The following is a 27,093-nucleotide window of genomic DNA, read 5'->3' as shown; positions in this document are numbered from 1 at the left end:
TTCGGTAGTTCCCCATTAAATTGTTTATAATGCATGTTTGCTCAGAAACTGTTCACTTCATAGTCTCGCGTTTTGGGCTTAAATGGGCCTTTATTGTCCACTCAAACTCTTGTTAATTATCGTCTCTGATTTCAAAAAGGGGGACTTATTTATATAGTCTCGCGTTTTCGGCTCAAATGGGCCTATATTGTCCCTTTTTTTTCTCTTACGCCTCTACTATTGGGCCCTAACGAGGTTTCGTAAACAGGCCCTTACATATTTGATATTTCCGTTAACAATTCAAAATGTTGTTTTTTTGGCAATTCATAGTTGACAACTTGACATAATGTAAAATTAAATAAACCTAAGTTATCATAATCGCATCAATGTATGAAAAGACCGTGTGCTCTAAACTCAGTAGATACTACTTTTAAAGGAAAAAAAAAATTGTGCTACTCCCATAACCAAAAGTGAATATGGAAAACTAAATAAAGAATTTTCATAAATATCATTAGTATATTATTAATTAAAAAAATTATACTAATGATATACGGGTAAATCATGTACTATTAAATAACTAAAAAATAATGCACACTGTAATTTCTAAAAATGACCCACCAAATTAAAGTGTTGACTGTTGGAAGTAGTCTGTGAAAAATGCTCACCGTAGACAAAACAATTACAAACTTGCCAATATGAGCTTCGTTTTTTGTTTTTGACTTCCTAAATATCAAATCTTAAATATAAACTATTTAAATAATGGAAATATATAAACTATTTAAATATGTGGCAATAAGGACAAAGAAATAAATTAGGCGAACCAAATTTAACCTTTTTAAAGCTGAGAGATGGACAGTGTGATATATACCTTAGAAAATGAAATTGAATCTTCTTCTTATGTAAATGATCAAATCACATATCTCACAATTTCAGGAACCCAGAAAGAGGACGACTTGTCTTTTACCTCCAAAAGGGTTCCTGATTGATGTTTTCTTTGCTACAATTTTCTCCTGTAATAATAAAAAAAAAAAAAAAAAAAATCAAAAGCTTTCTTTAATTCTTGTTTCTTTCGTTAGAGATTCTTCTCTCTGCTTTCTTCTGGGTTTTCGTTTCCAGTTCGATGATGGATGGTAGAGATGATAAAGCTCGCCAAGAAGCAAAACATGATGGGTCTCATGATGATACTCATTCTCCTCTGCAAAGGGTAAATCTTTTCATTTCATTCCAATCTAAAGGTTTAATTTGCTGGTGGCTTTTTATTTGATTGGTTGTTTACCCTCAGAATCTCATCAATCTCCCTTGATTTTAGGGTTTAGGGTTTAGTTGAGCGTTTCTTCTTCTGTTGATCGTTTAAAGTCGAGTCTTTTTTATGGAAAGATCGAACCTTTGTTTTTTATGGAATCTGAAGAAAACGATATTGGATTTTGAAATGATCGTTTCTTGGTCTTTGCAGGATGAAGTTTCTGCTGAGATAGCAGAAGAAGAAGAAGAAGAAGAAGAGCTATCACCAGGCCGAGACCTATGGAGGCGAGGCCTTGTGCTAGATTTACCATCAACAACAACACATGAAGATACAAGAGATGATCTATTGAGACGAAATGCATCGTTGACATCAAGTCCTGTTGCCAAAAGAGTCAACTTCTCTCCAATGTCTAGTCCTAGAATCGGGGAACGTGGTGCATCCCTGAGTCCTTCTTCTTCCTCTCCAAGAAACAAGCCTACTAGCCTGAAGAATCTAATCCCCAAGTTAAGCTTCAAGAGTCGGAACAGCAATAACAATAACGTCGATATCGAGAAAGCTGCAGATTTTTCATTTGTGTCCTCCCCTTCTTCAGGACATGGCAGAGACAGGTACACGTGGACCCTCACTAATATTTTAACTCCAAGATTGAAGAAAACTGAGTCCTTGCCTGTAACCCCTATAGCTCACTCAAATCCTGAGTCCATGCACGGTAGATATGTTGTTGATCCAGTTACTTCCACGGTGAGTAAGTTGATGGATCAATTCATTTAAGTTCCCATGTGGATTCCATTGTGATTTTTGCTGTTATCTCATTGGCAAGGGACATTTACTTGTCTCGTACTACACCTTGGTCTCACTAGAGTATATTTAAGGGATACATTTTGCTTGTAATAGACGTTTATCTAACCAGGCTATCTTCTGCTTTACTTCATTTTTGGTTTGACTTAAAACTGTTCTCTCAACAGAAAAAAGGGCCTCCACTGCCTATTCACCGTTCACGCTCTGTCCCTGCATTCAATAAAGATGGAAGTCTCAGGCAATTAGGTGTTTTCCGGGTGATTCTAACTCCGAACATGACGCCAACCAGAAATACTATTAATCTTAATGGTTAGAAATTGTTTTTTTCTCATTTGATGTTTAAATCTTACAGACATGAAAGTTTGATATCTTGGTTCTATCCGTGTAACAAACCCAGTGCCTTATATTAGTGAAATATTTCAGACGCAAATGTCGATGGCGCTGAAGATGTTCCTGAAGAAGAAGCTGTGTGTCGAATCTGCCTGGTCGAATTGGGTGAAGATTCAGAAGCCTTCAAGATGGAATGTATGTGTAGAGGCGAACTAGCTCTTGCCCACAAAGAATGTACAATCAAATGGTTCACCATTAAAGGAAACAGAACATGTGATGTGTGCAAGCAAGAGGTTCAGAATCTCCCTGTCACTCTTCTTCGCATGCAGCAGAATTCTCAGGGTAATCGTGGAGCTGCAGATACCGAGGCTTCACACTACAGGCAAGTCAAATTCAAAACCATACCTCTTGAAAAAAATTCAGATGTTATGTATATTATTGACCACTTCTCGTCCTCTCAGTGTATGGCAGGATGTTCCAATTCTTGTCATTGTAAGCATGCTTGCATACTTCTGTTTCCTAGAGCAGCTTCTGGTAAGATTTAGTGAATTCTGATTCTTATACTTCTTAGTATAAAGATTTTCTAACACCGTCTTGTCCTAATATCATGTACAGCTTACAAAAATGAAATCCGGTGCAATTGCAATATCTTTACCATTCTCCTGCGTTCTTGGTCTTCTCGCCTCGATGACTTCGACAACAATGGGTAAGAAATGCTTCTCCATCAGAAGTTTTACTTCTGAACAGTTCTTTTCAGTACTCAAGCTATCAGTTTAATTGATTATGTTGGTGATCAATGTGCAGTGAAGAAGAGATATGTCTGGATTTACGCCACAACTCAGTTTGGTCTTGTTGTTTTGTTCTCCCACATTTTCTTTACGTTGGTGAGTCTTTATCTGTCAGAACAGAACAAGATACTCTCTTTGGTGTTCTAACGCTCAATCTATGTCGGTGATACTTGTGCAGGTTCGCATGCAGCCGGTTGTGGCCATTCTCTTAGCCACATTGGTTGGGTTTGGACTCACCATGAGCGCAACTACAGGTCTAGTAGAGTTTTGGAAATGGAGGAGAAGCCATAGGACAGCTGAAATTCCAAGCAGTAGTCAGGTAGATCAACCACCAGTTCAGACAAGAGATGAGAGCATGTCTGGATCAAGAAACTGAAGGCAGAGGTCCTGTATACTAATTATGTGTTCACCAGTAGAGAAGTATGGTATCGAAATCAAACCATTTCGGATCAAGTTTTCGGGGACATCTGAATGGGAGATAGATCTATTTAGAGAGATGTGAGAACAGATTGGTCAATGTGAATTAAGTAGTGATGGTTGACGAGATTAAGGCTCTGTTTTGGGGTTTTCTTTTGTGTTGAGTGTATATCATCTTCTGTTGTGTTATGAAAGAAAAAAAAGGAGAAAGAAAGTTTTGTATCTTTATGTATATTACAATATTTTTTTTATATATAAAAGGTGAAAGAGAAAGAGAGCAGTCATCTTCTCTGCTCACTCGGGTTCATCTTCTGTGGTTATAGTTCTGAGACCTACGACGAGATATCTTCAGTGTCAAGATTGTTTGTTTCCTAAACCAGAGTTCATAAAGGCCCATAAAGCACAACAATATTTGACCATAAAACGACTAAAACATTGCCGCCGGAACACAAATATCCGCCAATCCCTAAATTATTCCCTAAATTTGTGTTTTTTGTTCTCCAAGTAAAAGAAGAAATCTGGAGAGGGTTGAGTTCTTCCTCGTTGAAAGATGAAGACTAGGATGAGGAAGAAGCAGCTGTCATCGACGGCGCAATCTTCGAACCCAAGTCAGTGGCTTCCCGATGATTTGGTATTGATCATCGTAGCACGCGTCTCAGTATTGTACTATCCGACTCTCTCCTGGCTTCACCAGAGCTACAAGGTTAGGTCATTCTTGGGCCACACCGAAAGTTGTCTCTATGTTTGCTTTAAAATGAAACCTTATAAGACCCCTACGTGGTTCACCCTCTGCCGGAAACCTGATCGAACCCTAACCAGTAGTAAGGAGAGGAGATCAGATGGTCATGTTTCAGCTACAGTCCCAATGAACCATTCCCCTGATGTACGATTTTCGAGTCTCGTGGCCGTTGGTTCTGATATTTATAACATTGGCGTACCCCAAGCCAGGCTCAAAGCGTCCTCCTCCTCCTCCTCCTCTTGCGTCTCCGTTCTAGATTGCCGGACTCACACTTGGCGCGAGGCTCCAAGCTTGCCTGTGGAGCTATTCACAGTTGCTGCTGGCGTCCTTGATGGAAAGATATATGTAGTAGGAAAATCCCCAGATGGCAGGAAACGGAAGAACTCGTTTCAGGTGTTGGACATAAAGACACAAGTTTGGGATTCTACGGTCATCCCTTTGATAAAGAGCAGTCATTTCGACAATACCGCATGTATTGACGGAAAGTTCAACGTGGTGACTTACGAAAAAGTGGTTGCTTACGATCCCAAGGAGGGTAGATGGGACCCTGGACTCGTACCGATATCTAAACATATGCAATTCAGATTCTTATTGCGAGATAGATAATGTTTTGTACTGTGCTGCTGACGGAGGGCTTAGATGGTATGACTCTCGGGTAAGACAGTGGAGAGATTTGAAGGGTTTGGTAGGACTATCCAGGTTCAGTCCTGATGATCAGGTTAGATTGGCAGATTATGGTGGAAAGATGGCGGTTATGTGGGGCGTTGAGGTTCCTTGTAGTTCAGGCTATCCCACGATCATTTGTTGTGCGGTGATTGCGCTTGAAAGGCTCAATAGTTGTGAAATTTTTGGGAAAGTTGAGTGGGTTGATCGTGTGTTTACAGTCTTTGGCCCATTTACTTTCGTAAAAGTTATTGGTGCTACTGTCTGATGAATGAATGAGTCACAAGGCTTGAACATATGTTTTTCTGGTAATAGCATTGCTTATTTGGAATGCTTGCCTTTCTTTTGCTGTTGTGTGGTGTTTATTCTATGGTGTTTTAGGATAAGTACGGGCTTTGATCCGGATTTTTTTTGGTTCCGTAGTTTATTAAGCTCACTTTCAATTGTTGTACCTTGTTTAAAGAGAGCATTGGAATGAATAGGAATCATATTTGAGGTTTGAAGCAAATAGAGTTTTCTTACTCTTGGATAAATGAAGCAGAAGATAGGCAACGATCAGACTTGCTTGGGATTTCTTTTGTGTATATATCATCTGGTTCTGAAACAGAGAAACAAAGTTTTGTCGTTTTTAATATAGTTGAAAGAGCCAAGTGGCCATCCTTGGTTCTTCTTTTTTTTTTTCCTTCCATGTGGCTGCCTATGGATATGTCTTGAGACATTACGATGATATTTTTTTAATTTCAGTGGCTAGATTGATTTAATCCTAAACCATACCAGACAACATTTTTAATTTTGACACCACGGAGGAGTAAATGTTTCGTCCTTCGGATGGTTGATATGAATCTAACCAGCATGAATCTAAGTAACCAAACCAATCGATTGAATTTTTGACTCGAGAAATTTTGGCTACTTTAAGAAAAATAATAAATTTAAATCATATTTTGGATGGAAAATAATAGCAGACTTCAGACACAGCAAACAATTAGTTTGACGCACATTTTGACAAAGATGAATCTATGCACACGAACAACATTGAAATAAAAAGTCGAAGCAGGAAGAAAAGACTTCAATATTCTTGAAATTAAGAAGAAACTCACTTCGAATGATCAGAGAAAAGGAGTAAGATACAAGCACACATTGACACTGACTCGGGTGATAGTACTACTAAATGGGTCCTTTCGTCATGTTCATATCATTACTTCAGTACACTGCATATATAGAACAAGGTTCGTTTCGTTCAAAGAATGTTTTTTATTCACAGTGAATAACTATATTTGATGCGTATGAGAGAAGCTTACTTGTATAAGTATGCAGCGATGCCCAGTACAATACACAACAAAACAATATCAATACAGAAGTTCCGGCTTGATCTCAGCTGCAACAAAAACGCCATGCTTTGTATGTTAGTAATCAAAAACAAACCGATGTAGCTGAGATAATTAGAAAAAGCTTTCAAACTCAAATCACCTGGTTCACCGTATCTTTGAGTCTAACATTGGTGTTCTTAAGATCCGAGGTTGCTCTATCCACCTGCGAGCGAGTTCAGAAAGTTCAGATTACACTGACGTATTCAAAGACATGAAAAGGATCTGGGCGGTGTCTTGTACCTTTGTGTCGATTTCATCCATCAGAGGGACTTGCCTATCCAGCTCCTGCATTCATCAATGGTTGTGACATGGATCATCAGCTCGGATACCGAATAAGGGAAAGTGTGCTGCAGTTTAACAAACTAACCTCGTTCATATCGGACGCCATGTTCTTCAAAGCATCTAAACCTTCAGAGATCATGTCCAGACCTTGTTCCTGATTTACACTCAAGTAGACATGTCATATATAACCACCAATGCTTAAGTGAACAAAAGAGTAGAATGCAACAAGATAGAATATCACTTGCCTGCTTAATTTTTCGCATCTCATACTCCTGTCTGAATTGGCTGGATTCATGTGATTCTTGGAAGTAATCATCATCAAAACGCCCATCTAACATTCACAATAGAGGTAAATTAGTGATCTTGAACTTCAGTTTGCTCATAAACAGGAAATAAGATTAACAGTTCATATGATTCTGAGATAAACAGACTACTATACAAGAAAGAACAAAGTCATACAATAGTGGAAACGAGTAAATGAAATCTACAAGAGAAAAGCAAATTCTACTTTGGTTGAATCACCTGAATCAAATTTGATATCAGGACGAGATGTAGTTGAGGGAGCCCAAGCACTAGTGGTTTTAGGGCCACCCGCAGTGCCATCAGGTATGGCTTCAATCCTTGCCGGAAGTGCAAGCACCAAATCATTCCTCGCAGCAAGCTCTTCGGTTGTAAGGCCCTTAACCTGAAAAATGTATAGATTAACACTCGAGTTTGAACAAGTTGATCCTTTAAACATGATATAGTCAAATCTCAGCCAACGAACTACCATCTGAATGATGCTACCACCACAAAACTAGATTGGAAAATTTAAAACGAACAGGAATGCCTTTGCACACTAACAAATTCATCATGAAAAGAAGAATCATATAACCTCAACCAAGCTACTGATAAAACTAGAAGCAAGCAGTGTGTAGCTGAACCGTGAACCAAAGTGTTAAACATGATAAAGAAAGCTAACCCTCTTGACAGCAAGTCTCTGCAACTTTGGAACTTCCTCCGCTAATCGGCCCTTGGTCCGGCGGATCTCAGCGTTCATTGCAACAGCAGCAGCTCTATTTTTCTCCTTGGTAACAAGTTCAGCTTTCTGCAAATCAAAATTACATGTCACATCACATCTCATTTCGAAATTTCAAAGAAGAACCTCAAAGCTGCACAGAATTACATTAAACAAGGCATTCAAAAAATTTCAATTCCCATCAAGAAAACTCGATTACCGTATACAAAATCAGGACAGGACTACTACTCATGCATATTTTTCTCATATAAATTCCAGACGAGAAAAATATCAAATTCTATGTCCAACATTGTGAAGCGCACTCCGTTAAATCCTTAGAGATTCATCGGAACCGAATCAAATCAAGTTACACATCTCCAGGATGCAAAACAGCAAAAAAGGTAATAATCACCTCGAGAGCGGTCTCGATTTGAGTTTCGAAATCTCCATAGAAACGAGCAAAAGCATCATCGCCGGAGATGTTGGCCTCCCGTTGCTTGTCGACATCGTACTTGTCGTACTTCTTACAGATCGAGTCAACTCTAGTCAGAAGATCGATCACAGTCATCTTCTTCCAAATCTATAACCAGAAGCTCCCAGATCTGAGATAAGAAGAAGAAGAAAAATCTCTGATTCGAAGAACAAGACTTTGATTATTTGTGAAAATTTGTTTGAATCGCTTCTGGAAGTGGCTCGCTCGGCGACGAAGGAGGTAGGGGGAGCCTGAAAGAAAAATTACAGCCTGGACAAACAATTTCGTACCACCACCCCCATCTTTGTTTTAACTTCAATATTGGCCCCAATATTTGTTAGGGAGCCAAAAACATTCCTATTTGAGTATTTTCCAAAAAGAGTACTAACTAGTTCGTAGCTGAAAAAAAAACACACTTTTATTATTTTGCTATAAATTTTTCAATCATATGTTATAAGTTCAAATTTTAGTTGGAAACTTGGAATATAAATTTAAGAATATTGGTTTGTTTCGTTTGACTATTGGTTTTGTTAAGTGGGCCTTCTTTGGTACAACAAATAAAGTGCATGCCAAAATCGAAGATAGAAATTAACTTTGCGTCTATCTTATAATTTCCAAATTAAGCCCATTGACCAACCTTGCTGTTATTTATGGCCGAGTCTTTCTATTGGCAAGATTCGTCTTCAAGCTGTCTATATTTTTTTCTCCGGCGAGTGGTGCGCTGATATATCGTAGCTCCGAAGCACCGCCATGGCCGAAGACTTTTCTGTGAGTTCTCTAAATATCTCTTTTTCTACCTTTGTTTCCTTTGTCTAAGATTAAATTTCTCGTTACTCACACGATGATTCGCTAGATCTGATTCTGCTTTCCTCTAATATAGTTGTATGCTACTCTTTCACGCGCGGCTCGTAACCTTCTCTGTTGCCTTGAGTCTGATCATTTGGTTTTGATGCATGTTGGTCTAGTTTAAGATTTGGATTGGCGAGCGGTTTTTGTTGTGTTCGAGCATTTTGGTGATTACGTTTGATTGTTATAACGTTGCTTTAACGATGATCAAATTCTATGAAAATTTAGCTTGCGGTTGTGATCTAGCACAATCGGATCGGTAAAGTTTCGTCCTTTTTAGAGAATTTCATGCATTTTGAGTTGTGTTATTGTTGAAGACTTTGGTTACTGACCATGAACTTCATCACTTGTCAATTTGATCTTGCCATGGAATGTCTAAGTTTTTCCATTTTTGGCCCTTTCAGAATTTGTGGTTCGTGTTGAATATGGTACAATCTGTTTAGTATAATAACTTGCGGTATTGGTTTCATGATTTTTCTTGCTTGTAATCTCTTACTTTACCACACTCTTGAAGCAATTGGTCTTTGGTAGTACAAGTATACAAGTTATTTTTCGGCATTTCCCGTTTTATTGGTTACTTAGAGGTGACTTGCCAATAAGAGTGAGAAGCTAGTTAAGGCACCTTGTGTTCTGTCCTCCCTTCATATTTTAGCTCTCCCAATCTTCTTGTTTCTTTCTTACATCTAGATTTCATTCTAAGTTACTAAAAAGAAACAATGAACAGGGAAAAATCGAAAGCAAAGGGCTAAACCCGGGACTGATCGTCCTTCTTGTAATTGGAGGCTTGCTAGTGTCATTCCTTGTAGGAAACATCATCCTTTACACCTACGCACAGAAGAATTTGCCCCCGAGGAAGAAGAAGCCACTTTCTAAGAAGAAGATGAAGAAAGAGAAGATGAAGCAAGGCGTCCAAGTTCCTGGAGAGTAGCTTTGTTGTTGGGATGATCCTATGATCATAACTCACTTTGCAGTACTAGAAAATTATATGACTCTGTGTACTCTTTTTTTAGCTTTTACTGTTTTCGTTGTAGCATGATATTTTCTTGAGTTGACAATTTCATGCCAAATTTGGAATAACTTTTTGATGTTTTTGTGTGTTGACCTAACGCATTTTGATCGCTCAAACTGTATATAGAAGAAATTGAGTTTTAACAAAAATAGTTTTTGCAATTAATCAGAAAAGTCGACAAAATAGTGGATCTGCAGTAAACAATACAAAAGATATTTGTTAACAAATCCATAATCATTAGCTCTTCTACTAAAGCTAGCAATCTAAATCTCTAGACAAGTCAGGACTATGAAGTTTTCTGCTAGTCTTGGATTCTTCTGGTGAATATACAAGAATATATTATCTACTTGGTCAAGTCTAGATTGTTTGCGTACACCACCACCACCTTGGCATGATTTGATGAAACGGACTTTCTGAGATTTGGATCAGTTTTGGTGCTATGGTGTCTATCAAAGAACTTACCATGCAGATTTTGTTACTACCACCTTTATTAAACATGCATAGACAACTCCATAGGTCTTTTCATCCCAATGATCTGCTTTCTTGCCTCTTTATCAGTTTGGTTCCATGAGACTGAGAGATTCTGGTGCTGGTCTTCTTCATGCTCATCATCTGAGGAAACACCAAGAAATGTTTTACGCTGTGAGAGACTGCTCGTCTTTGCGTAATGTAAGGTTTGACCACCAAGAAAAGGAATTTAAAACAGGTGAATGATTTTGGGATGTTTGTGTAGATCAAGTTATGTTTCTTCAGTTCTTGTCAATGAGGTGAAATTTACCTGAACGGTCCAACAGAGGAAACTCTGTCAGGCGTCTAACGCAGACCTTAAGCGCTTGGAGTTCAGCTTCCTTTTCTTGGAGTTTGGACTGAGTAGTTTGTAGTTCAGCTTCAAGCTCACAGATCTGGCCTTCCTGTTGTTCGATGAGAAGGTGGCTTAGTTTCTTGTCCAGCTCTAATGACGATATTCCACCACATTGGTATGATTCAGATATATTCACCAGATCTTTACATTCCTCCATAACCTCACTTGTCTAAGGGGAAAACAAAATAAAAGTTCAATATAAGCTTCATCCATTAAACGATGAGTCTTAGGAAAACAGTCCAGAACTCCAGATGGTACCATGTTAATTCTCAAAGTTAAATAAGAATCTAAACATCAAATAAGATTTGAGAGGAGACTCTAAGAATACATCTCAAAGAAATAGGTAGCTTGACGATAAAAGCATACTCACCTCAGCCAAATTCAGTTTCTGAAGCTCAGATTCAAGTTCCATCTCTAACTGTTCCATTTCTAGCGTCTCTTGTTCTGGCTCCTCAGTTAAGACGCTGCTAGCATATTCTCCATCATGTCCCGACTTAATGTCGAGAGATTCTCTACTCACTATCTCTGATCTAGATTTCCCGCTGGATTTCTGAGAACTCGCTGCACAACCACGGAATTTGAAATCCTGTAAAGATTTTATCCTAGAAAGTTCATCCTTTAGCTCCTGGATGGCTTTGGTAGTTTCTTCTGTTGCTGTATGCAGCTTACTGATTTCAGTTTTCTCTGCTGACATCATATACATCATGCAGACACTAAGTGCCGAGCTGATAGAGGGATGATCTGAAACACAGAAGAATTAAGCGTCAATAATGAACAATGCCAATAGGAATGTGATGAGTCATGGTTATATTTAAAACATTCCAACGAGATACAATCAAACATCAATGCAGTTAAAATGTTAAATAAAATGACATTGACAACATCTCAAGTAATTAATTAAGGGGACTTAATAGACGAAGTTGTCGAATTAGCACTTGGAAAACACATAAATACAGGTTTATTCTACTCTTATGAAAGCCTAAGCAATAAGTGATTGCCCATCTTATCCAATCCCTCAATAAGCACAAAGCCTCTTGCACTCCTAGAAAATCTAGAGGTCTGAAAAATTTACTTATCAAAGAGTACTATTGTCCCTCAAATCTCAAGAAGTCTAGGAAGCAAAAACTAACAGTACCCTGAAAGCTTTTCCCCAAGATTAACGCTACTAGCTATCATTCTGTACCCCAACATCCAAAACCCAAAAGAAACTTTGCACACGGATCAATCATCGAACAACAAGTTCAGAACACTCCAAAAAACTAACTAAGATTCAAAAATCCCATCATGCAAGTGATAATAATCACACTACAGAGTAGAAGCAAAACCTTGATTACTATAACATGAAGACCCACGTTTTGAAGCAGAAGCAGCACCCAAAGTTTTCGTCTTTTTCGAGTAAACCTCACTCTTCGTTTCCAAAGCACCAACATTTGCAGATAGCTTCTCGATCTCACATCCCCCACCATTATTTTTCTTCTTCCTCATCAATCCACGAACCCTAACTCTACATTTCACCCCTGAACTCTTCCTAAACCCATGAGACGAGCCGGATCCGAACCCTGAGTTTACAGTAGCCCCGGTACTAGAAAACCGGAAAACACCATCGGTTCTATCGAAAGAAGAATCGAGAAATCCAATACCTACAGGAGGAGTGACGGGTTCCTGCTCTTCAGCGTAATCCTCAGGAAGACGAGAATCTCGAGAGAAAGGGTTGAAGAAGCGTTTGGCAACAAAACTAGTGGATCCAGCAATGGCTGCTCCTAGAACAACTTGCCACATCTCTAAACAACAGTCAAATAGAGAATCAAAGATCGAGAGAAGAAGAAGAAGTAGCAGAGTGAATAAGTCTGAAGTGTTCAAATCGACGGGAACAGAGTCGGAGAAAGTCCCGAGGTGTCAGAGAAGAAGAGTGAGATTTTTTTTGTTTTTCAGCGGCGGGTGGGACACACCATCACATGACACATGTTTCCCGCTTTTAATACTTTCCAAATTTATTATTTTCTTTTTCTTACCAAACCTACCAGATCAACATTTAAGGCTTATTGTTTTATTTGGGCTTTTAGAGGCCCACTTTATAATAAATGTTAAACGTCAGCCTATAATTTCTTTTGCTATTTTAGCGATTCGAATTTTAAGACGCTAAATTAGCGTTTGAACCTCCTTCAGGTTTAGCATTCAGAATATGTAAATGACTTAACTACCCTTTTAATTATTTGAAATCAACCAAAAAACCAAACCCTAATTGTAAAACCCAAAATCTGCATAGAGTCCTCTTCTCGGCAATCTATTCGCCGTCGTCAGTGTCATCGCCGGCGTTTCTTTTTATCTCGTTTCCAGTGCTTCTATCATTACCGCCTTTGCCTCTTCTCCAGAAACGTTCTCTGTCTCTATCAAGGTAAGAGTTATCAGAAATATCTTCTCTACTGGGCTCTGTCTTTGGTTGTGTCTAACTTGTCTGCTCGAATCGAATGATCTTTGTTTAAGTTAGGCTTAAGATTTCCCTCTTTGTTATTATAGCTTTGCCTTTGTATTGAGACGTTGTCTTGTGGGTACTTGGCAGATGGAGAAAAGCTCATATTTTTTGTTTGGTGGAACAAACTTCAATAAGAAGAAGTTTGCTCCAGATTTTGCTAAGTTTAAGGTGAGTTTCTCTTCGTGTTCATTGAGGTTTAATTCAGCACTACTACTCACTCTCGCTCTTTGTTGTTAATAATTTTTTTTTCATATTGCTGTGTTAGAATTGTTCGAAGGATGATGATTCCGATAAGAAAGTGAGTCTCTTTGAGGAAGAAGAAGAAGACACTGAACAGCAGGAGGAGAAAGTTTTTGTTTCATCTAAGAAGAGGAAACGAAGATCTTCTAATTCTGGTATGTCTGGAAAGTTAATTACTGTTTCACTCAGGTTTGTGTTATCTTTATCTTGATCTAATTTTTGTTATGTTGAAACAGTGCCTGTTGAAGGATTTGATGTCTTTAAGAGCTCAAAGAAGGCACGTGCTGAAGTTAAAGAAGAAGATGAAAACACAAAGAATGAGATTTTAGAGAACCCCAAGAAGGAACTTAACCGGCGAATGGAGGTATTGTAGTTGTTTAAAAATCTTTGTCTCTATTTCATCAAAGGCAAATGAGTGATAGATACATGACTTTGTTTGCTTCTTCATATTGGCAGCGAGATGCTCTGTCGAGGAAACAGTACAACATTCATGTTTCCGGTAACAATATTCCACCTCCTCTTAAAAGCTTCGCAGAGTTGTCATCAAGGTGCCTGGAACTGGACATTGAGTCCCTTGACATGCTTTAATTATGTCTTGAAATCTTCCTCTCCTCTGTGTTTTGATCTTAATGCTTAATCCATCTACAGGTATGGTTGTAAACGATACATTTTACGCAATTTGGCTGAACTTGGATTTAAAGAGCCCACCCCAATCCAAAGACAGGCTATTCCAGTTCTCCTATCGGTATGGTTATGCACTCATTTTGTGAATTCTTTCATGAGGTATCAGTTCTAATTTTTAGATTTATCATCTTGTTGCTTACTTCCAGGGTCGTGAATGCTTTGCCTGTGCTCCGACTGGGTCAGGAAAAACCTTTGCTTTTATTTGTCCCATGCTTATGAAACTCAAGGTAAAAAATTTGTGTTTACCCTTTAGACCCCCTCCAGATTTCGCAGATCCTGATTCTTTTAATCATGCTTATGAGTTTTTTTCCCCTGTATTAGCACCCTTCAACAGATGGAATAAGAGCGGTTATCCTCTCTCCTGCTCGGGAACTGGCTGCCCAAACAGCTAGAGAAGGAAAGAAACTTATTAAAGGAAGCAAGTTCCACATAAGATTATTGACTAAACCCCTTGTCAAAACAGCTGATTTCTCAAAGCTGTATTGTGATGTTCTCATATCAACGCCAATGAGGTTGAAAAGAGCAATCAAGGCTAAAAAGATTGACTTAAGCAAGTAAGTCAATAGCATATATTAGAATATAAAACATGTGTATTTCTATTTGTGTTGTGCCCATATTTATCTTAACCTCTGTTGAATACAGGGTCGAGTTCCTTGTCCTTGATGAATCTGATAAGCTGTTTGAGCAGAGCTTGTTAAAGCAGATAGATTGTGTGGTTAAGGCTTGTTCAAATCCTTCAATCATACGCTCGTTGTTCAGTGCTACTTTACCCGATTCTGTTGAGGAACTTGCACGTTCCATAATGCATGATGCTGTTCGTGTGATCATAGGCCGAAAGTGAGTATAGAAAGCATAATACTGTAGCTTATTAAATATGCTTCACAACATTTCTTGCAGCATATGGATCTTAACCTTTTATAATTCCATATAGGAATACAGCGTCTGAAACTGTCAAGCAAAAGCTTGTTTTTGCTGGAACTGAAGAAGGGAAACTTCTTGCTCTTCGCCAAAGCTTTGCAGAGGTAAGTTCACTTGTCTTAACAGTATGATTAAGTAAGACTAGTACCTTTTGTAATTCTCTTCCTACTTGGCGGTAGAGCCTGAATCCACCGGTACTGATCTTTGTACAAAGCAAAGAACGTGCAAAGGAACTCTACGATGAACTAAAATGTGAAAACGTCAGAGTCGGGGTCATCCATTCTGAGCTCCCTCCAGGAGAGGTAAAATCATCTTTCCCTTAGTTATGAAATGTTTTTCTCTTCTATGGAAAGTATAGAGATTTATAAACTGATTGGAAACCATTTTACTAATTGATTGCTGCAGCGGGAAAACGCGGTTGATCGTTTCAGAGCGGGTGAAACATGGGTTTTGATTGCCACTGATGTGATCGCTAGAGGTATGGATTTCAAAGGCATCAACTGCGTGATAAACTATGATTTCCCGGATTCAGCTTCTGCATACATCCACAGGATTGGTACGTATATTGCTCTAGCCTTTTGTATATTGATCGTATGTTTCGCTTTTCTATGCTGATTCATTCGTGATGATGAGTTGATGCAATTTGGAAGTAACGGCCTCTCTTAAAACATTTCAGGTCGGTCTGGGAGAGCGGGAAGAAGCGGAGAAGCGATAACTTTCTACACGGAAGAAGATGTGCCTTTCCTACGGAACATAGCCAACACGATGATATCATCGGGATGTGAGGTTCCGTCGTGGATCATGTCTTTGAAGAAGAAGAAGTGGAGGAAGCATAGGCCGAAACGTGATTCTATATCCACTCGACCAAAAGACGATAAAAAGGAACAAGATGAGTAACTCCAAAATTTATGTCTTTCCTTTCTCTTGTTGTTGTAACATTTAATGAATTAGTCTTGGTCTTTTGGATCCAAAAACTTATACACTATGTGGCTAGAATCGGGAATCTAGAAACGAACGTAGTCGTCACTTGGATCGTACTACAAAATACAAATGTACTAAATTACGCAAAACTAGTTACTATTCCGCTCCGTTATTAGAATTCTGGTTTTTTCGCTTTGGTGTATTATCAGATTAAGTGATCTCTTAAGATACATTCTACCATAAGTTTTGTTTCGCTGTAGATGATTATTTTGTAGAGCTATTATAATGTTGGGTTGGGTTGGGTTGAATTAAACCGGGGTTCTCAGAAATGGATACTTGAAGTTCTTGCTTGGCTGGAGCATCATCATCTCAAATCATTATTGGGGGATTAAAGATTAGTGATCGCCTTTGTTAAAATAATTACAAAACAATTGAATACTATCAAACAATCTAATCTAAATATCATTTGTTCACACAAGAAACAAAAAAAAAAAAAAAAAGAAGAAGAAAAGATTGGACCGACGGAGAGAGAGAATGAAATGATCTCAAACTTGTCACAAACAAGACGTGTGCAGTAGGTAAATGTCTTTTCTAATAAATACCAGTTTGGCGTTACTAACTAATACAAAAACACCTAGGATTTACAGAACATGCTTATAAATAAATGAATAAGCTTTATGCACATATATATATATATAAATATTCTTTACGAAGAAAAACTGTACTTAAAAAAAGAATTATATATATTGAAGCATACCAAAACGACCACATGAATGTATGATGTAATAAGAAAATGAATTTTCCACATTAGAAAAAAAAAACAATAATGGTGAAGAAGATACACGCTTTTTAATGATTAAAATAAAACAAAACTGAATCCATTATTGAGTGAACTCGTACGTTCCACTTTCCCATATTATATTAATATACCATGTTAAAATGTTAAAGAAGTTATCATAAAAAAAAATCAAGACTGATGATCTAGTTTACAAAATCTTAGGGATATAATTTTCAACAGTTGGAACTTGAAGGATTCTTAATCATGGCATAAAGTCTAATAGAGAGACTAGAGAGTAACAAAACAATTCGAAATGAGTAATTAGCGTTAAAAAGGGATCCATGTCTCTCTCAGTTTGGTCCTGATTTAAGTATATATTTTTTTTTGGCTTAAGACATAAAAATCAATCACATTAGCTGTGGAAGCAGTTAAATAACTAAAAAAAAAAAAAAAAAGAGCGGCAAGCTGTTAAAGAAGAATAAATCAAAGTAGGGCCCACCAAAAAAGGGAGCAGCTCAATTAGTGGTGGGCTCACACACCAAATAGTAGTACTTCTTTCATCTCCCGAGTTCTTATTTTCTTTCTTCTTCTCAAGTCAGCAAAAAGATGAAAAAACTTCAACCTATTCAAATTCTCATCGCATTTTCATTTCCAAGGAAGTCTCACATTTGCATTAAAAGGGTTTACCCTTGAGAAGGTTTTGAGCTTCTCTTCTTCTAGATTTGCTTCTGCAGTCTCTCTCTCTCTCTCTCTCTCTCTCTCTCTCTCTCAGGTTCCATTTCCTCCTCTTCTCTTCTTCTCCCGTATAGTATACAAATTACAAAAGGGTCTTTTCTATTAGAATCTAACTGTTTTGACTTTGGGGTTTATCGAAGCAGTTAGCTTTGCAATCCGTTATTTGGAAATTCTTAATTGATGTCATTAGAATCAATTTTTAATCTGAGTCTGTAGGAGGATTAGCCATACAAGGGCGAGGACATGGTCAAAAAGGCGAAATGGCTCAAGAATGTAAAGAAGGCTTTTAGCCCTGATTCAAAGGTTCCAACTTTGTAATTATGTTCTCTAATTCACTATGCTTTCTATAGTTGATGATGTAACCCTTCTTGTTTTGGTGCCGTATTTATATATTTGATGTTTTTGTTTTTGTTTTACAGAAACTGAAACATGAATCGGTTGAGTGTCGAAACAGTGTGATCTCTTACCCTGTTTTGATCGCCACATCCAGAAGTACTTCTCCTCAGTTTGAAGTTAGAGTTGATGAGGTCAACTATGATCACAAGAAGATGAAGAATCTCTGCCCTCCTCCATCAGATTCTGTGACTGTTACAGTTGCAGATGTTCCTGTAGATTCACCTCCATCTTCTCCTGAATCTGTTCATCAAGCCATTGTTGATGATAGGTTTGTAGGGATGTCAAAGGAAGAAGCTTCTGCCATCTTAATTCAGACTACCTTTAGGGGCTATTTGGTATGTTTTGATATTCACAATCCAGGTTTAGCTTGATATGTACTTGTGTGCGTTATAGAGCCAGTCATGCATAAATCTGGTTGAAATTGTTTGAGATTGGCTAAGTCTTCCCTGAATTCTCTTGATTTGAGATCAAATGTGAGACAAAAGGTATCTTTTTCTCAACTGTAACCTTAACATCTATGGATTCTCCAATGTAGGCAAGAAGAGAATTGCAGGCGTTGAAGGGGCGGGATAGACTTAAGCTATTGATGGAAGGATCAGTTGTACATCGGCAATCTGCAAATACACTCAAGTGTATGCAGACTCTCACTCGTGTTCAGTCACAAATCCGATCTAGGAGAATCAGGATGTCAGAAGAGAATCAGGCTCGACATAAGCAACTTCTTCAGAAGCATGCCAAAGAGCTAGGAGGCACAAAGGTCTCACTTATTTTCTCTCTTGTTTATTATCTCATATGCAATTTTCATTTACTACCCACAACCACAAGTTTGGTGAGAGGAGGTAAGAACATTATACTGCCTTATTAGTGCTTAACTCATTCATAAAATTGGTTCTACTAACTAAACCTGCGGCTTCTATTGCTTAGCTAAGCATATCTTCTTTCTGATGGTACTATATCTTCACAATGCAGTAGATTGTGATCCTTTTCTTTCTATTGTACCTAAGCCTTGCTCTTCCTTTCTGCAGAATGGGGGTAATTGGAACGACAGCAATCAGTCCAAGGCACAAGTCGAAGCGGGTATGCTGCACAAGCACGAGGCAACAATGAGAAGGGAAAGAGCATTAGCTTATGCATTCACACATCAGGTACTTCCAAATAATTTGGACTGCTTTGTCAACAAGTTCAACTTATATGTTTCTGCGCATTTCTATGTGCTTATGCAGAGAATGTGAGTGTACATTGGATTTGGTTTAATGCTTATGATCATATCCGACTCATATATATTTGCAGCAAAACTTGAAGAGCAACTCCAGAACTGCAAATCCAATGTTTATGGATCCAAGCAACCCGACTTGGGGTTGGAGTTGGTTAGAGAGGTGGATGGCTGGCCAGCCCCAGCCATGGGAGAGTTCGGAGAAAGAACAAAACCACAAAGAAAACTCCTCGATCAAGAACTCGACTAAGAGTCATTCCCATGTAGGAGAAACCGCAAAATCTTCAAACCGCAACAAACTCAATAGATCGACTCAACCTAATACCTCATCATCATCATCCACCACCACCACCACCAAAAACCCGAGAAAGAAGAGGCCAGTTCCATCGTCCATAAAATCCATGAGTAGTGATGAAGACACCAAGAGCTCGGAGAAGAACCGTAGGCACAGCATTGCAAGGTCATCGGTAAGTGATGACGAGAACCTGGCTAGCTCAACTACAAAACGTAGTAGCAACATGGTTCCCACGACAAAATCAGCACGAGGCAAAGTTAAGCCCCAGACCTCATCACGCGTCGCCGTGACCTCCCCCGCAACTGAGGGAATTAACAAAGTTTTACCGGAGAAAGCAGCAGCCAAGAAGCGGCTCTCCAACTCGGCTTCACCTGCACCCAAACCTAGACGATCCTCAGCCCCACCGAAAGTGGAAAACGGAGCTCTCAAGGCAGAGAGAACGCCCTGAGTCTGACCATCCGAGGTATAATAAATCCTCATTATTTGATTTTTGTTGCCATATAGATATGGTGTTCTGAGATTTGTATCAATGTTGGTTACAAGAAAGCCTTAAGGTAATTCTTTTGTTGTGCATAGTGTCGTTTATGTAATTCTTTTATGTGATATCAAAGAGAAAAACTAGAATAATACTTGCAACTTTCAAGAGCTAAACCAATGGACGGCTACTGGTCTCTCATCAACAAGTGTGGATGGATTTATTATATTCAATTATAATCTTTTTAGCAGTGAATTTAGAAAATTAACGCATCTTTTGTTGATGTTCATTCTCAAATCTTATTCAGCTCTGTTTACTAAAGAGTACAAATATAGAAACCATTCTCCAGTAATGGATGCAATGCAACTCAATGTAATGTAACTGATCCTAATTAAAAACCATATCAGAATTATTGATTTGATAACCGGATCCAAGAGAAAATAAACCGGTTATGTTTTTTTTTTTTCCATCTCAAAAATAATCTAAAACCCCTAACGGGATTACATGACTGGCCGACCTATCTGGCAAAGGCGAAGCAAACCAGGGGAAATAGCTAAAACCCTAATCCTTTAAATCGTCCAACAAAATCGAGCATTGAACAGTTTGTCCTATCTCTATCAGATCGGATCGTGTGTTACTACTCATCAGTGCTCTTTCTTGCTCAAATCCTCTACAACAATGGTAAACTTTGCGTTTTCATCTCGTCTTCTTTCGGGTTTTCTCTACAATATTCCACTCTGTATTGTTTTTGCTGATTGATTTTGGGGAGTTTCATTAGATTATATTGAAAGCTTCCTTTGATCGGATTAGGGTTTCTGAAAAAATCCTCCCTTTTTTAGTGCTTCTGCTTCCTTTTTGCTCTTTTGTGTTTGCGTCAGTATCAAAGTGTTTATTTTTAAGGTTTTCTATGAATCTCTCTGGTCCAACTTCTCTCAGCTTAGCTCGTGGTTTATTGACAAGATTTGCTCTCTAATCACCCTTTCTCCAGGTTGCAGCGATAATTGCAGGTGCCGCTGTTGCTGCTGCTGCTTATGCTGGTAAATATGGATTAGAGGCATGGCAAGCGTTCAAGCTCAGACCAGTAAGGCCTAGAATGCGTAAATTCTATGAAGGTGGTTTCCAATCTGCTATGACTCGGAGAGAAGCTGCCCTTATTCTCGGTGTCAGGTACTTTTCTTGTGTCTTTATCCCCTCTATCAAACAAGTAAAGTTTGACACTTTAAGACTCAATGATACTAGTTGATCTCTGGGACTCTCTGTAGAGTTTGGAGTAACCATTAACGGTTTTCTTAAGGTCTCTGATGGGTTAACGGTCATCTCTAGCCAGTAAATATGCCATTTTAGTCTTGCAATAGGGGCCTAGTTATTCGAATTCGATTTGTTTATGCATATAATTTCGTGGTGAGTTTTGCACATTATTGTGGCTTGACAAGTTTGGCACTTATTATGGTGGTTTGAACAGGGAGAGTGTAGCGGCAGAGAAGGTGAAAGAAGCTCACCGGAGAGTGATGGTGGCTAATCATCCAGACGCAGGAGGAAGCCATTACCTTGCATCTAAGATCAATGAAGCCAAAGACATGATGCTTGGCAAAACCAAGAGCTCTGGTTCTGCGTTTTGATACCCTTTGGTGAAGTTGATTGATCTCATCGACAAAGCCATGTGGTGTTTCGAGTAATTAGCCTTAGGTCATTCTCTTTATGCCGTTAGTTTAGTTGTTCTGATCAAGATAGCCATGTGGTTTTGAGTTATTGGTCTAGATCATTTTTCTGATCAAACATGAGATATATAGAAGACACCAAATTGGAAGTGAATCTAGTTTTTGTTGGTCTTGGATTCCTGTTTTCTTTGACAAATTGTATTATTCTATTTACACAAACTTGCCAAAATTGAAGATGAACGAATTTAAGATAAGTTGGTGTTGAGTATGATGGACTTGAATGTGGGACAAGTAGTAAAGGAGAAAGCATTTTCTACATTCTGTTTCGGCTTTCCTGATCCCAACTGAGATTGAACAGTATTGTCCATGGATAATAAATTTTCTAGATATTGATTGATGGAATTGAACTAACAGAAGATTCAGTTTGGTTGACTTTACATCTCTAAAATAACACACACCCAGATTTTCTCGACAGTGAATCAAGAACAAGTAAACAAAACAAAATTCATTTCCAATTGTAATAGAAAGCAGCTTTGAAAAAATGTTCTTTCAATTGCACTCTTAGTGTTATATGTGATCTCAAAATGAACTGTGCTTTGTTAACCTATAAAATCTGAAATCTTCAGCCAAAGCAAAGAACGAAGCATGTTCTTGGTGTTATTTACATATTTTTCCTTGATGGAACGAAGACCAAGAACAACATATTTCTATAGTTCTTTTATAACCTGTTTACTTACTCTTTAGAAGTGCTACTGTCGGATAAACCCGTCTTTGGTTGATCCGGTTTTTGGATTTCCGTTTTTTGTTCTGGTAACTCTAACTGGCCCTTTGGTTCTCCAAATATGGTCGAGAAGATCTGCTTGTGGCACTCATCACAGAAATAGAAGTAAGAGAAGTGGCCTTCGTTTGGGAGTCTATGTACCGTTGCTTCTGGTATGACCCGGCTAATGTAATCAGTTACTGAAGGTGGAGTGACTCGGTCATCCATACCCTACATGGCCACAGTCAACATGAGTAACTCACAACACAGGGAAGTGATCATATAGAAGGCAGTTTTAAGTGTTCAACAAACCTGCCATATGTGTATGGGTTTCCGAAAACCAATAAGTTCACATTCGGATTCGCTGTACATTGACATTAGCCAAGATAGGACACCATTGGTTCGACACTTCTTCTGCACGTGGAACTCGGGAAGACTAAATCCCCAATTTGAAACCAGTAACGCAGCTTCTTCGACAAACGGTTTTGCAGTTCCTTGGCGTACAGACTCCTCCACGTTCCTTTGGTAAAGATCTTCAAAAACTGGATCTGTGATTACAAGTTTGTCCTGAAGTAGAAAAGTGGCAATTACAGGTGTAGCTTGTGAGCCATAAATCAAAAAGCTATCCGAGGAAGCTACTCTATTTGGTGATACTAAATGATCCAAAACCTTGGGAAGAGACACTTGATAAATAGAGACTTACCTTTTCTCCTAATGACATGGACATCCACTGATCCAGCGGCTCAAGATTACCAGAGAGAAAGGACCTACGGTAGGAGAAAGGAAGAAGACTTGGCCACCGACGTGCTAAAAAGTACATGAATTTTCTCTTCCTTAGCCACTGCTCCCACGTTTTTGCCATCTCTTCCTTTGTCATGCTCGGCTCATATGGATTGATAATAGGAGCTACCATAGCAACCCCTGTAGATTGATAAAAACACATTCTTTGAAACTATCACAATGTGAAAAAAAACAAAATGTGTTCAAATGAATTGATATGCATTCAAATTTTATCCAAATAATGGAAGGTACCAGCTATTCGGTCAGGAAAGTATCTCATTGCAGCCCAAGCATGCACACTACCACTGGAATAGCCGAGTAACCAGAACTTCTCAACAATCCCGAGAGCAGCAGCCAGGTCAATCATATCCGATGCAGATGAGCTAAGGTTCCGAGCACGATGAGGATCACTCTCTCCAAACCCTGGAAGATCATATGACACTAGACGGACACCATAGTCCGTGAGTAATGATTCTTTCACTCCAGGTATACCTTGAATAAGTAATGTTTAAATGTTATTAGGTAAACAATATGTAATAGCACTACCAAAATTAGCTGAAACTGAAAAGAAAGGACTAATGTGATCATACCTGCAAGCCGAGAGGAAAGAAAAGAATGAGGCACAATCAAAGAGTGTCTAGCTCTGTCAGCTGAAACACCAAGCTCTTGGTAAGCTATACATCTACCATCTGGAAGCTGTGCACGGTTTGCACTGGTAGGATGCAATCGGATTTTCTTCAACACAGGGACAGATCTATCATGGTCTGAACCAAAACTCAATGCTGCACTTAAAAGATGGATAGGTCAGAGAAAGGATATAAGCCTCTCTTGCACCAAACTGAATCTAATCAATACTCCCACTTAAACCCAACATATAAGCAGAAACTAGTAAACTTACATACAACAACCCCAGAAATTTCTAAATGATTCATTACAATACACAGTTTCATAGCAGACAATGGATTGAATAACTGTTCATCATATGACTGTGGCGATATAACAAAAACCAAGAAAATCAAGATTTAGTAATTGAGTCTGCTGGATTCAGAATTCTACTGTGAATGAGACAAACACAAATGGCGATCCAGAATCACAAAAACACTGTTTTATCAATATGTATATTACCTGTGAGAGCAAGGAGGAAGACGAAGAAAATGACAGGCCAAGCATGAACGGGATCACGATCCTCAGGCAAGTACTCGTTAAGAAAGCTCAGCTTTTTAGAAACCTTAGCAGCTGGTTTCCGGAGCTTACGCACGAGGAAAGAGTCCTCAGTCACAACCATCTGCTGCACAACGTCTTTACATCCGATAGCGAGATCCAGAAGCATTTCTCCCCAAGACTTCATAAACCCCATCACTTGATCCTTCAAAGGCTCCACTGGTTCGGATCCAGAACCTAAACTCTTTGACCTTGACTCAGTATCCGCACTCAAGTCAATCGGAGATCCGTCGTATTGTAAACCTCCGTCCATGAGACTCGCTAACTCGTCTTGCCACGTAGGCACTCCTCTTCCCATCTCCTCCATTATCAAAAAAAAAAAAAAAAATCCCTAAATCCGGATCCGAGGTCCGAACCCTAGTCTTCAGAGCAATGACAAGAAGAAGAAGAGCTGCACATACATTAAAGTGGGGTTTTATTATGAGGAAAAGAGAAAGAAACACAAAGAGCGCGAGAGAGAAGAGAAGAACATGGCGAGAGAATGAGCTGCAAAACTGACACCTTTACAAGCGTGAACTTCAAGCTCACTCTTTTTTTATACAGTATATATAAAAATCACTTCTTTCCAATTAAAATATCTCAAAGAGAATAACGAATCAATCAAAACTTCTCTTTTATATTATTTAGTATTTTCCATTAGAGAGAAATCGAAAGAGACAAAAGTTTCTCTTACCATATGACGCAGCAGAAACAGCTTAGAGACGTTGGGGATTGTCGCCAATTTAGTCTTCTTCTTCTTCCATTGAACATTTTTTTTTTTTTTTTTTTTTGACTGGGTTAATGTAAATGAAAACTACTCCAGTCCGCCATTGATGATCCTTTTTCCTCTTTTTTTCTTGTTTTTGTATTTTAGCTTCTGTTGATAAACAAATACGGACCGTTAGATCAAGATCGTTCTTTTAAGAAAATGGACGGTCGTGCATGTCGTTTTTTAGATGAAGAGAACCGGATGAACCGGTTGCGTGTCGTGTGCTTCCTTATGCTTTGCTTTGTGTGCCTTTTTACCTGCTACAGCCGGTTTTCATGGTTTGCTGACGTGGCGGATAGTGTGGGGGTCGTGTGGGGTAGTAGTAGGTGCACCGTGCACGTGACTCGGACGGATAGTAATCGTATGCGGTCGCTCCTTCCGTAAATACTTCTGTATGGAATTGATCATTGTTGGGCTTTTTTAATATTTGGGCTAAACATGTGATTGGGCCTGATGCGACTCTATCATTATTTAAGTCGGTTTCATTACATGTTTTAAGTTTTATGACAGACGGCGGTTTAGGGTTAACCGGCACAGTCACGAGTCTTTGACCCAACCCTATATAATAATTTCGTTACACTAGGGTTTCTCTCCCTCACGAACTAAAAAGAAAAAAAGCTCGAGCCTTTCGCAGTTTTCAGCTCATCTCTCTCTCGCGCCGACGTCAACATGGGGTATGGTTTCCCTCTCTTTGATTCTTCGTGCTCAATCTCATCTCTCCCTGTAAGGGACTATGTTTCTGTTTTGGTTTCGGTGAAATGCAAGTAGTGTCATTTGTTATGTTGTGTTTAGGATTTGTTGTTTCTGTTTCTTTCGATTTGTTTTGTCGTTTTCGGAATCTGTTGAATCATACAATTTGTTTCTGTGCTTGTTCATATTCACCTCATAGTTGTTTAGGAATTATGGAATTGGTGATTTTGCTTACTAGTGCCAATGCATATTTGTTAATTACTCTGTTGTTTCTTGCTACGAGGTTGCAATTATTCCAGTTCCCTCTTACAATTAAGGGTTAATTGTCTGAAATGTTGAAACTAAGATTGTAATTTTTTATGCCTAGAATCTTGAGTTTATATATTATTGTCAACTCTGAATATGTTTTGCATCTTACGTCTATTTGATTTTCTGGGCATCTCAGTTAGTGTATTTCTCATTTTGTTATGTCTTTGTCTTTGAATCTCTCTTTAGTAAGACACGTGGTATGGGATCTGGGCGCAAGCTTAAGAGGCTTCGGATTAGTCAGAGGTGGGCTGACAAGGGTTACAAGAAATCTCACCAAGGGAACGAGTGGAAGAAGCCTTTTGCTGGATCTTCTCATGCTAAAGGAATCGTCCTTGAGAAAATGTAAGTTTGTATTAACATATAAATTTTACCATTTTATTGGCTCTTTTGAGTATAGATGTTGACTTTGAAGAGACTCTTGTGTTTAATTATGCAGCGGTATTGAGGCTAAGCAGCCTAACTCTGCTATCCGTAAGTGTGCTAGAGTTCAGTTGATCAAGAACGGTAAAAAGATTGCTGCATTTGTCCCCAATGATGGTTGCTTGAACTACATTGAAGAAAATGTCAGTTAGATGAGACCTGCTTCGAGTAATCAGCGATATTCTAGTAATGTGTCCAATTTCTTGACTCTGTAATGTTGTGTGCAGGACGAGGTGTTGATTGCTGGATTTGGGCGTAAAGGTCATGCTGTTGGAGATATTCCCGGAGTTAGGTTTAAGGTGGTGAAGGTGTCTGGTGTCTCACTCTTGGCTCTCTTCAAGGAGAAGAAGGAGAAGCCTAGGTCTTAAGCTCTACTACTTTACAAGCTTTCTTGTTAATGGATTTTTTTATGATATTTGAAGACATGTCTATGTTCTGCTTCAAGTTTCAGTGACATATCTTATTCTCGTTTCTTCTTTGTACGAGGAGTTTGAGTTATCTTATTTTTGTTTCATTTGTTTTGGATACAAATTACCCTTAGTATTCTTATCCCAATATGATGAAGTTCTCATAATATATCTCATTTT

The 27,093-nt window shown here is 38.6% G+C and overlaps 9 protein-coding genes and 1 pseudogene across 17 annotated transcripts; 7 read left to right on the top strand and 3 right to left on the bottom strand.

The window, feature by feature from the left end:
* The first annotated feature begins 793 nt into the window (after window positions 1–793).
* On the top strand, window positions 794–3,862 carry LOC104755692 (uncharacterized). Of its 4 annotated transcripts, XM_087481205.1 has the most exons (9): window positions 877–1,183; window positions 1,433–1,830; window positions 1,905–1,963; window positions 2,188–2,329; window positions 2,444–2,732; window positions 2,812–2,884; window positions 2,966–3,056; window positions 3,155–3,234; window positions 3,317–3,862. In XM_087481205.1, exons 2-9 carry the CDS (start codon window positions 1,818–1,820, stop codon window positions 3,512–3,514), a joined length of 945 nt encoding a protein of 314 aa, XP_087337331.1. In that variant the 5' UTR covers window positions 877–1,183; window positions 1,433–1,817; the 3' UTR covers window positions 3,515–3,862. The 4 variants fall into 4 exon arrangements, 3 of the variants coding, with proteins under 3 accessions (XP_010476546.1, XP_087337367.1, XP_087337331.1); XM_010478244.3 differs by having other exon boundaries at window positions 794–1,183; window positions 1,433–1,963; XM_087481241.1 differs by lacking the exon at window positions 1,905–1,963 and having other exon boundaries at window positions 817–1,183.
* A 243-nt stretch (window positions 3,863–4,105) lies between these two features.
* LOC104704033 (F-box/kelch-repeat protein At5g51250 pseudogene) lies at window positions 4,106–5,225 on the top strand (annotated as a pseudogene).
* Window positions 5,226–5,867: 642 nt separating this feature from the next.
* On the bottom strand, window positions 5,868–8,562 carry LOC104755604 (syntaxin-71). 2 transcript variants are annotated; one of them, XM_010478051.3, is made up of 9 exons: window positions 8,016–8,562; window positions 7,568–7,693; window positions 7,129–7,291; window positions 6,852–6,937; window positions 6,692–6,760; window positions 6,565–6,609; window positions 6,425–6,487; window positions 6,256–6,332; window positions 5,868–6,165 (listed from the first exon to the last, which is right to left on the bottom strand). In XM_010478051.3, the coding sequence occupies exons 1-9, from the start codon at window positions 8,169–8,171 to the stop codon at window positions 6,153–6,155; spliced, it is 798 nt and encodes a 265-aa protein (XP_010476353.2). In that variant the 5' UTR covers window positions 8,172–8,562; the 3' UTR covers window positions 5,868–6,152. The 2 variants fall into 2 exon arrangements, with proteins under 2 accessions (XP_010476353.2, XP_087337018.1); XM_087480892.1 differs by lacking the exon at window positions 5,868–6,165 and having other exon boundaries at window positions 6,189–6,332; window positions 8,016–8,536.
* Window positions 8,563–8,707: 145 nt separating this feature from the next.
* LOC104755395 (DNA-binding protein S1FA3) lies at window positions 8,708–9,998 on the top strand. The gene is made up of 2 exons (XM_087480822.1): window positions 8,708–8,843; window positions 9,646–9,998. Exons 1-2 carry the CDS (start codon window positions 8,826–8,828, stop codon window positions 9,847–9,849), a joined length of 222 nt encoding a protein of 73 aa, XP_087336948.1. The 5' UTR covers window positions 8,708–8,825; the 3' UTR covers window positions 9,850–9,998.
* Window positions 9,999–10,067: 69 nt separating this feature from the next.
* LOC104755454 (uncharacterized) lies at window positions 10,068–13,044 on the bottom strand. 2 transcript variants are annotated; one of them, XM_010477875.3, is made up of 4 exons: window positions 12,118–13,044; window positions 11,163–11,533; window positions 10,709–10,961; window positions 10,068–10,542 (listed from the first exon to the last, which is right to left on the bottom strand). In XM_010477875.3, the coding sequence occupies exons 1-4, from the start codon at window positions 12,569–12,571 to the stop codon at window positions 10,421–10,423; spliced, it is 1,200 nt and encodes a 399-aa protein (XP_010476177.1). In that variant the 5' UTR covers window positions 12,572–13,044; the 3' UTR covers window positions 10,068–10,420. The 2 variants fall into 2 exon arrangements, with proteins under 2 accessions (XP_010476177.1, XP_087336913.1); XM_087480787.1 differs by having other exon boundaries at window positions 10,068–10,588; window positions 12,118–12,737.
* Window positions 13,045–13,047: 3 nt separating this feature from the next.
* On the top strand, window positions 13,048–16,219 carry LOC104745146 (DEAD-box ATP-dependent RNA helicase 57). The gene is made up of 13 exons (XM_010477689.3): window positions 13,048–13,187; window positions 13,353–13,433; window positions 13,531–13,660; window positions 13,742–13,869; window positions 13,962–14,053; window positions 14,154–14,250; window positions 14,336–14,416; window positions 14,511–14,743; window positions 14,832–15,026; window positions 15,121–15,211; window positions 15,287–15,409; window positions 15,513–15,663; window positions 15,784–16,219. Exons 2-13 carry the CDS (start codon window positions 13,353–13,355, stop codon window positions 16,002–16,004), a joined length of 1,623 nt encoding a protein of 540 aa, XP_010475991.1. The 5' UTR covers window positions 13,048–13,187; the 3' UTR covers window positions 16,005–16,219.
* Window positions 16,220–17,224: 1,005 nt separating this feature from the next.
* LOC104755144 (protein IQ-DOMAIN 1) lies at window positions 17,225–20,096 on the top strand. 4 transcript variants are annotated; one of them, XM_010477515.2, is made up of 6 exons: window positions 17,225–17,578; window positions 17,758–17,844; window positions 17,961–18,272; window positions 18,473–18,694; window positions 18,963–19,082; window positions 19,228–20,096. In XM_010477515.2, exons 2-6 carry the CDS (start codon window positions 17,785–17,787, stop codon window positions 19,891–19,893), a joined length of 1,380 nt encoding a protein of 459 aa, XP_010475817.2. In that variant the 5' UTR covers window positions 17,225–17,578; window positions 17,758–17,784; the 3' UTR covers window positions 19,894–20,096. The 4 variants fall into 4 exon arrangements, with proteins under 4 accessions (XP_010475817.2, XP_010475887.2, XP_087336783.1 ...); XM_010477585.2 differs by having other exon boundaries at window positions 17,226–17,503; XM_087480657.1 differs by having other exon boundaries at window positions 17,355–17,578; window positions 17,751–17,844.
* A 317-nt stretch (window positions 20,097–20,413) lies between these two features.
* On the top strand, window positions 20,414–21,832 carry LOC104755051 (mitochondrial import inner membrane translocase subunit TIM14-2). The gene is made up of 3 exons (XM_010477411.3): window positions 20,414–20,601; window positions 20,909–21,087; window positions 21,383–21,832. Exons 1-3 carry the CDS (start codon window positions 20,599–20,601, stop codon window positions 21,537–21,539), a joined length of 339 nt encoding a protein of 112 aa, XP_010475713.1. The 5' UTR covers window positions 20,414–20,598; the 3' UTR covers window positions 21,540–21,832.
* A 278-nt stretch (window positions 21,833–22,110) lies between these two features.
* On the bottom strand, window positions 22,111–25,286 carry LOC104754963 (uncharacterized). Its single transcript, XM_087480415.1, has 7 exons — window positions 25,013–25,286; window positions 24,244–24,730; window positions 23,709–23,900; window positions 23,371–23,610; window positions 23,042–23,259; window positions 22,651–22,905; window positions 22,111–22,569 (listed from the first exon to the last, which is right to left on the bottom strand). The coding sequence occupies exons 2-7, from the start codon at window positions 24,644–24,646 to the stop codon at window positions 22,312–22,314; spliced, it is 1,566 nt and encodes a 521-aa protein (XP_087336541.1). The 5' UTR covers window positions 24,647–24,730; window positions 25,013–25,286; the 3' UTR covers window positions 22,111–22,311.
* On the top strand, window positions 25,268–27,080 carry LOC104754866 (small ribosomal subunit protein uS12y). The gene is made up of 4 exons (XM_010477187.2): window positions 25,268–25,761; window positions 26,273–26,428; window positions 26,523–26,649; window positions 26,734–27,080. The coding sequence occupies exons 1-4, from the start codon at window positions 25,757–25,759 to the stop codon at window positions 26,872–26,874; spliced, it is 429 nt and encodes a 142-aa protein (XP_010475489.2). The 5' UTR covers window positions 25,268–25,756; the 3' UTR covers window positions 26,875–27,080.
* The last annotated feature ends 13 nt before the right edge of the window (window positions 27,081–27,093 follow it).

This window comes from Camelina sativa, chromosome 1 (genome assembly GCF_030686135.1).
Source record: "Camelina sativa cultivar CO46 ecotype springtype chromosome 1, ASM3068613v1".
NCBI lineage: Eukaryota > Viridiplantae > Streptophyta > Magnoliopsida > Brassicales > Brassicaceae > Camelina > Camelina sativa.
This window is presented reverse-complemented; position numbering and strand designations above follow the sequence as displayed.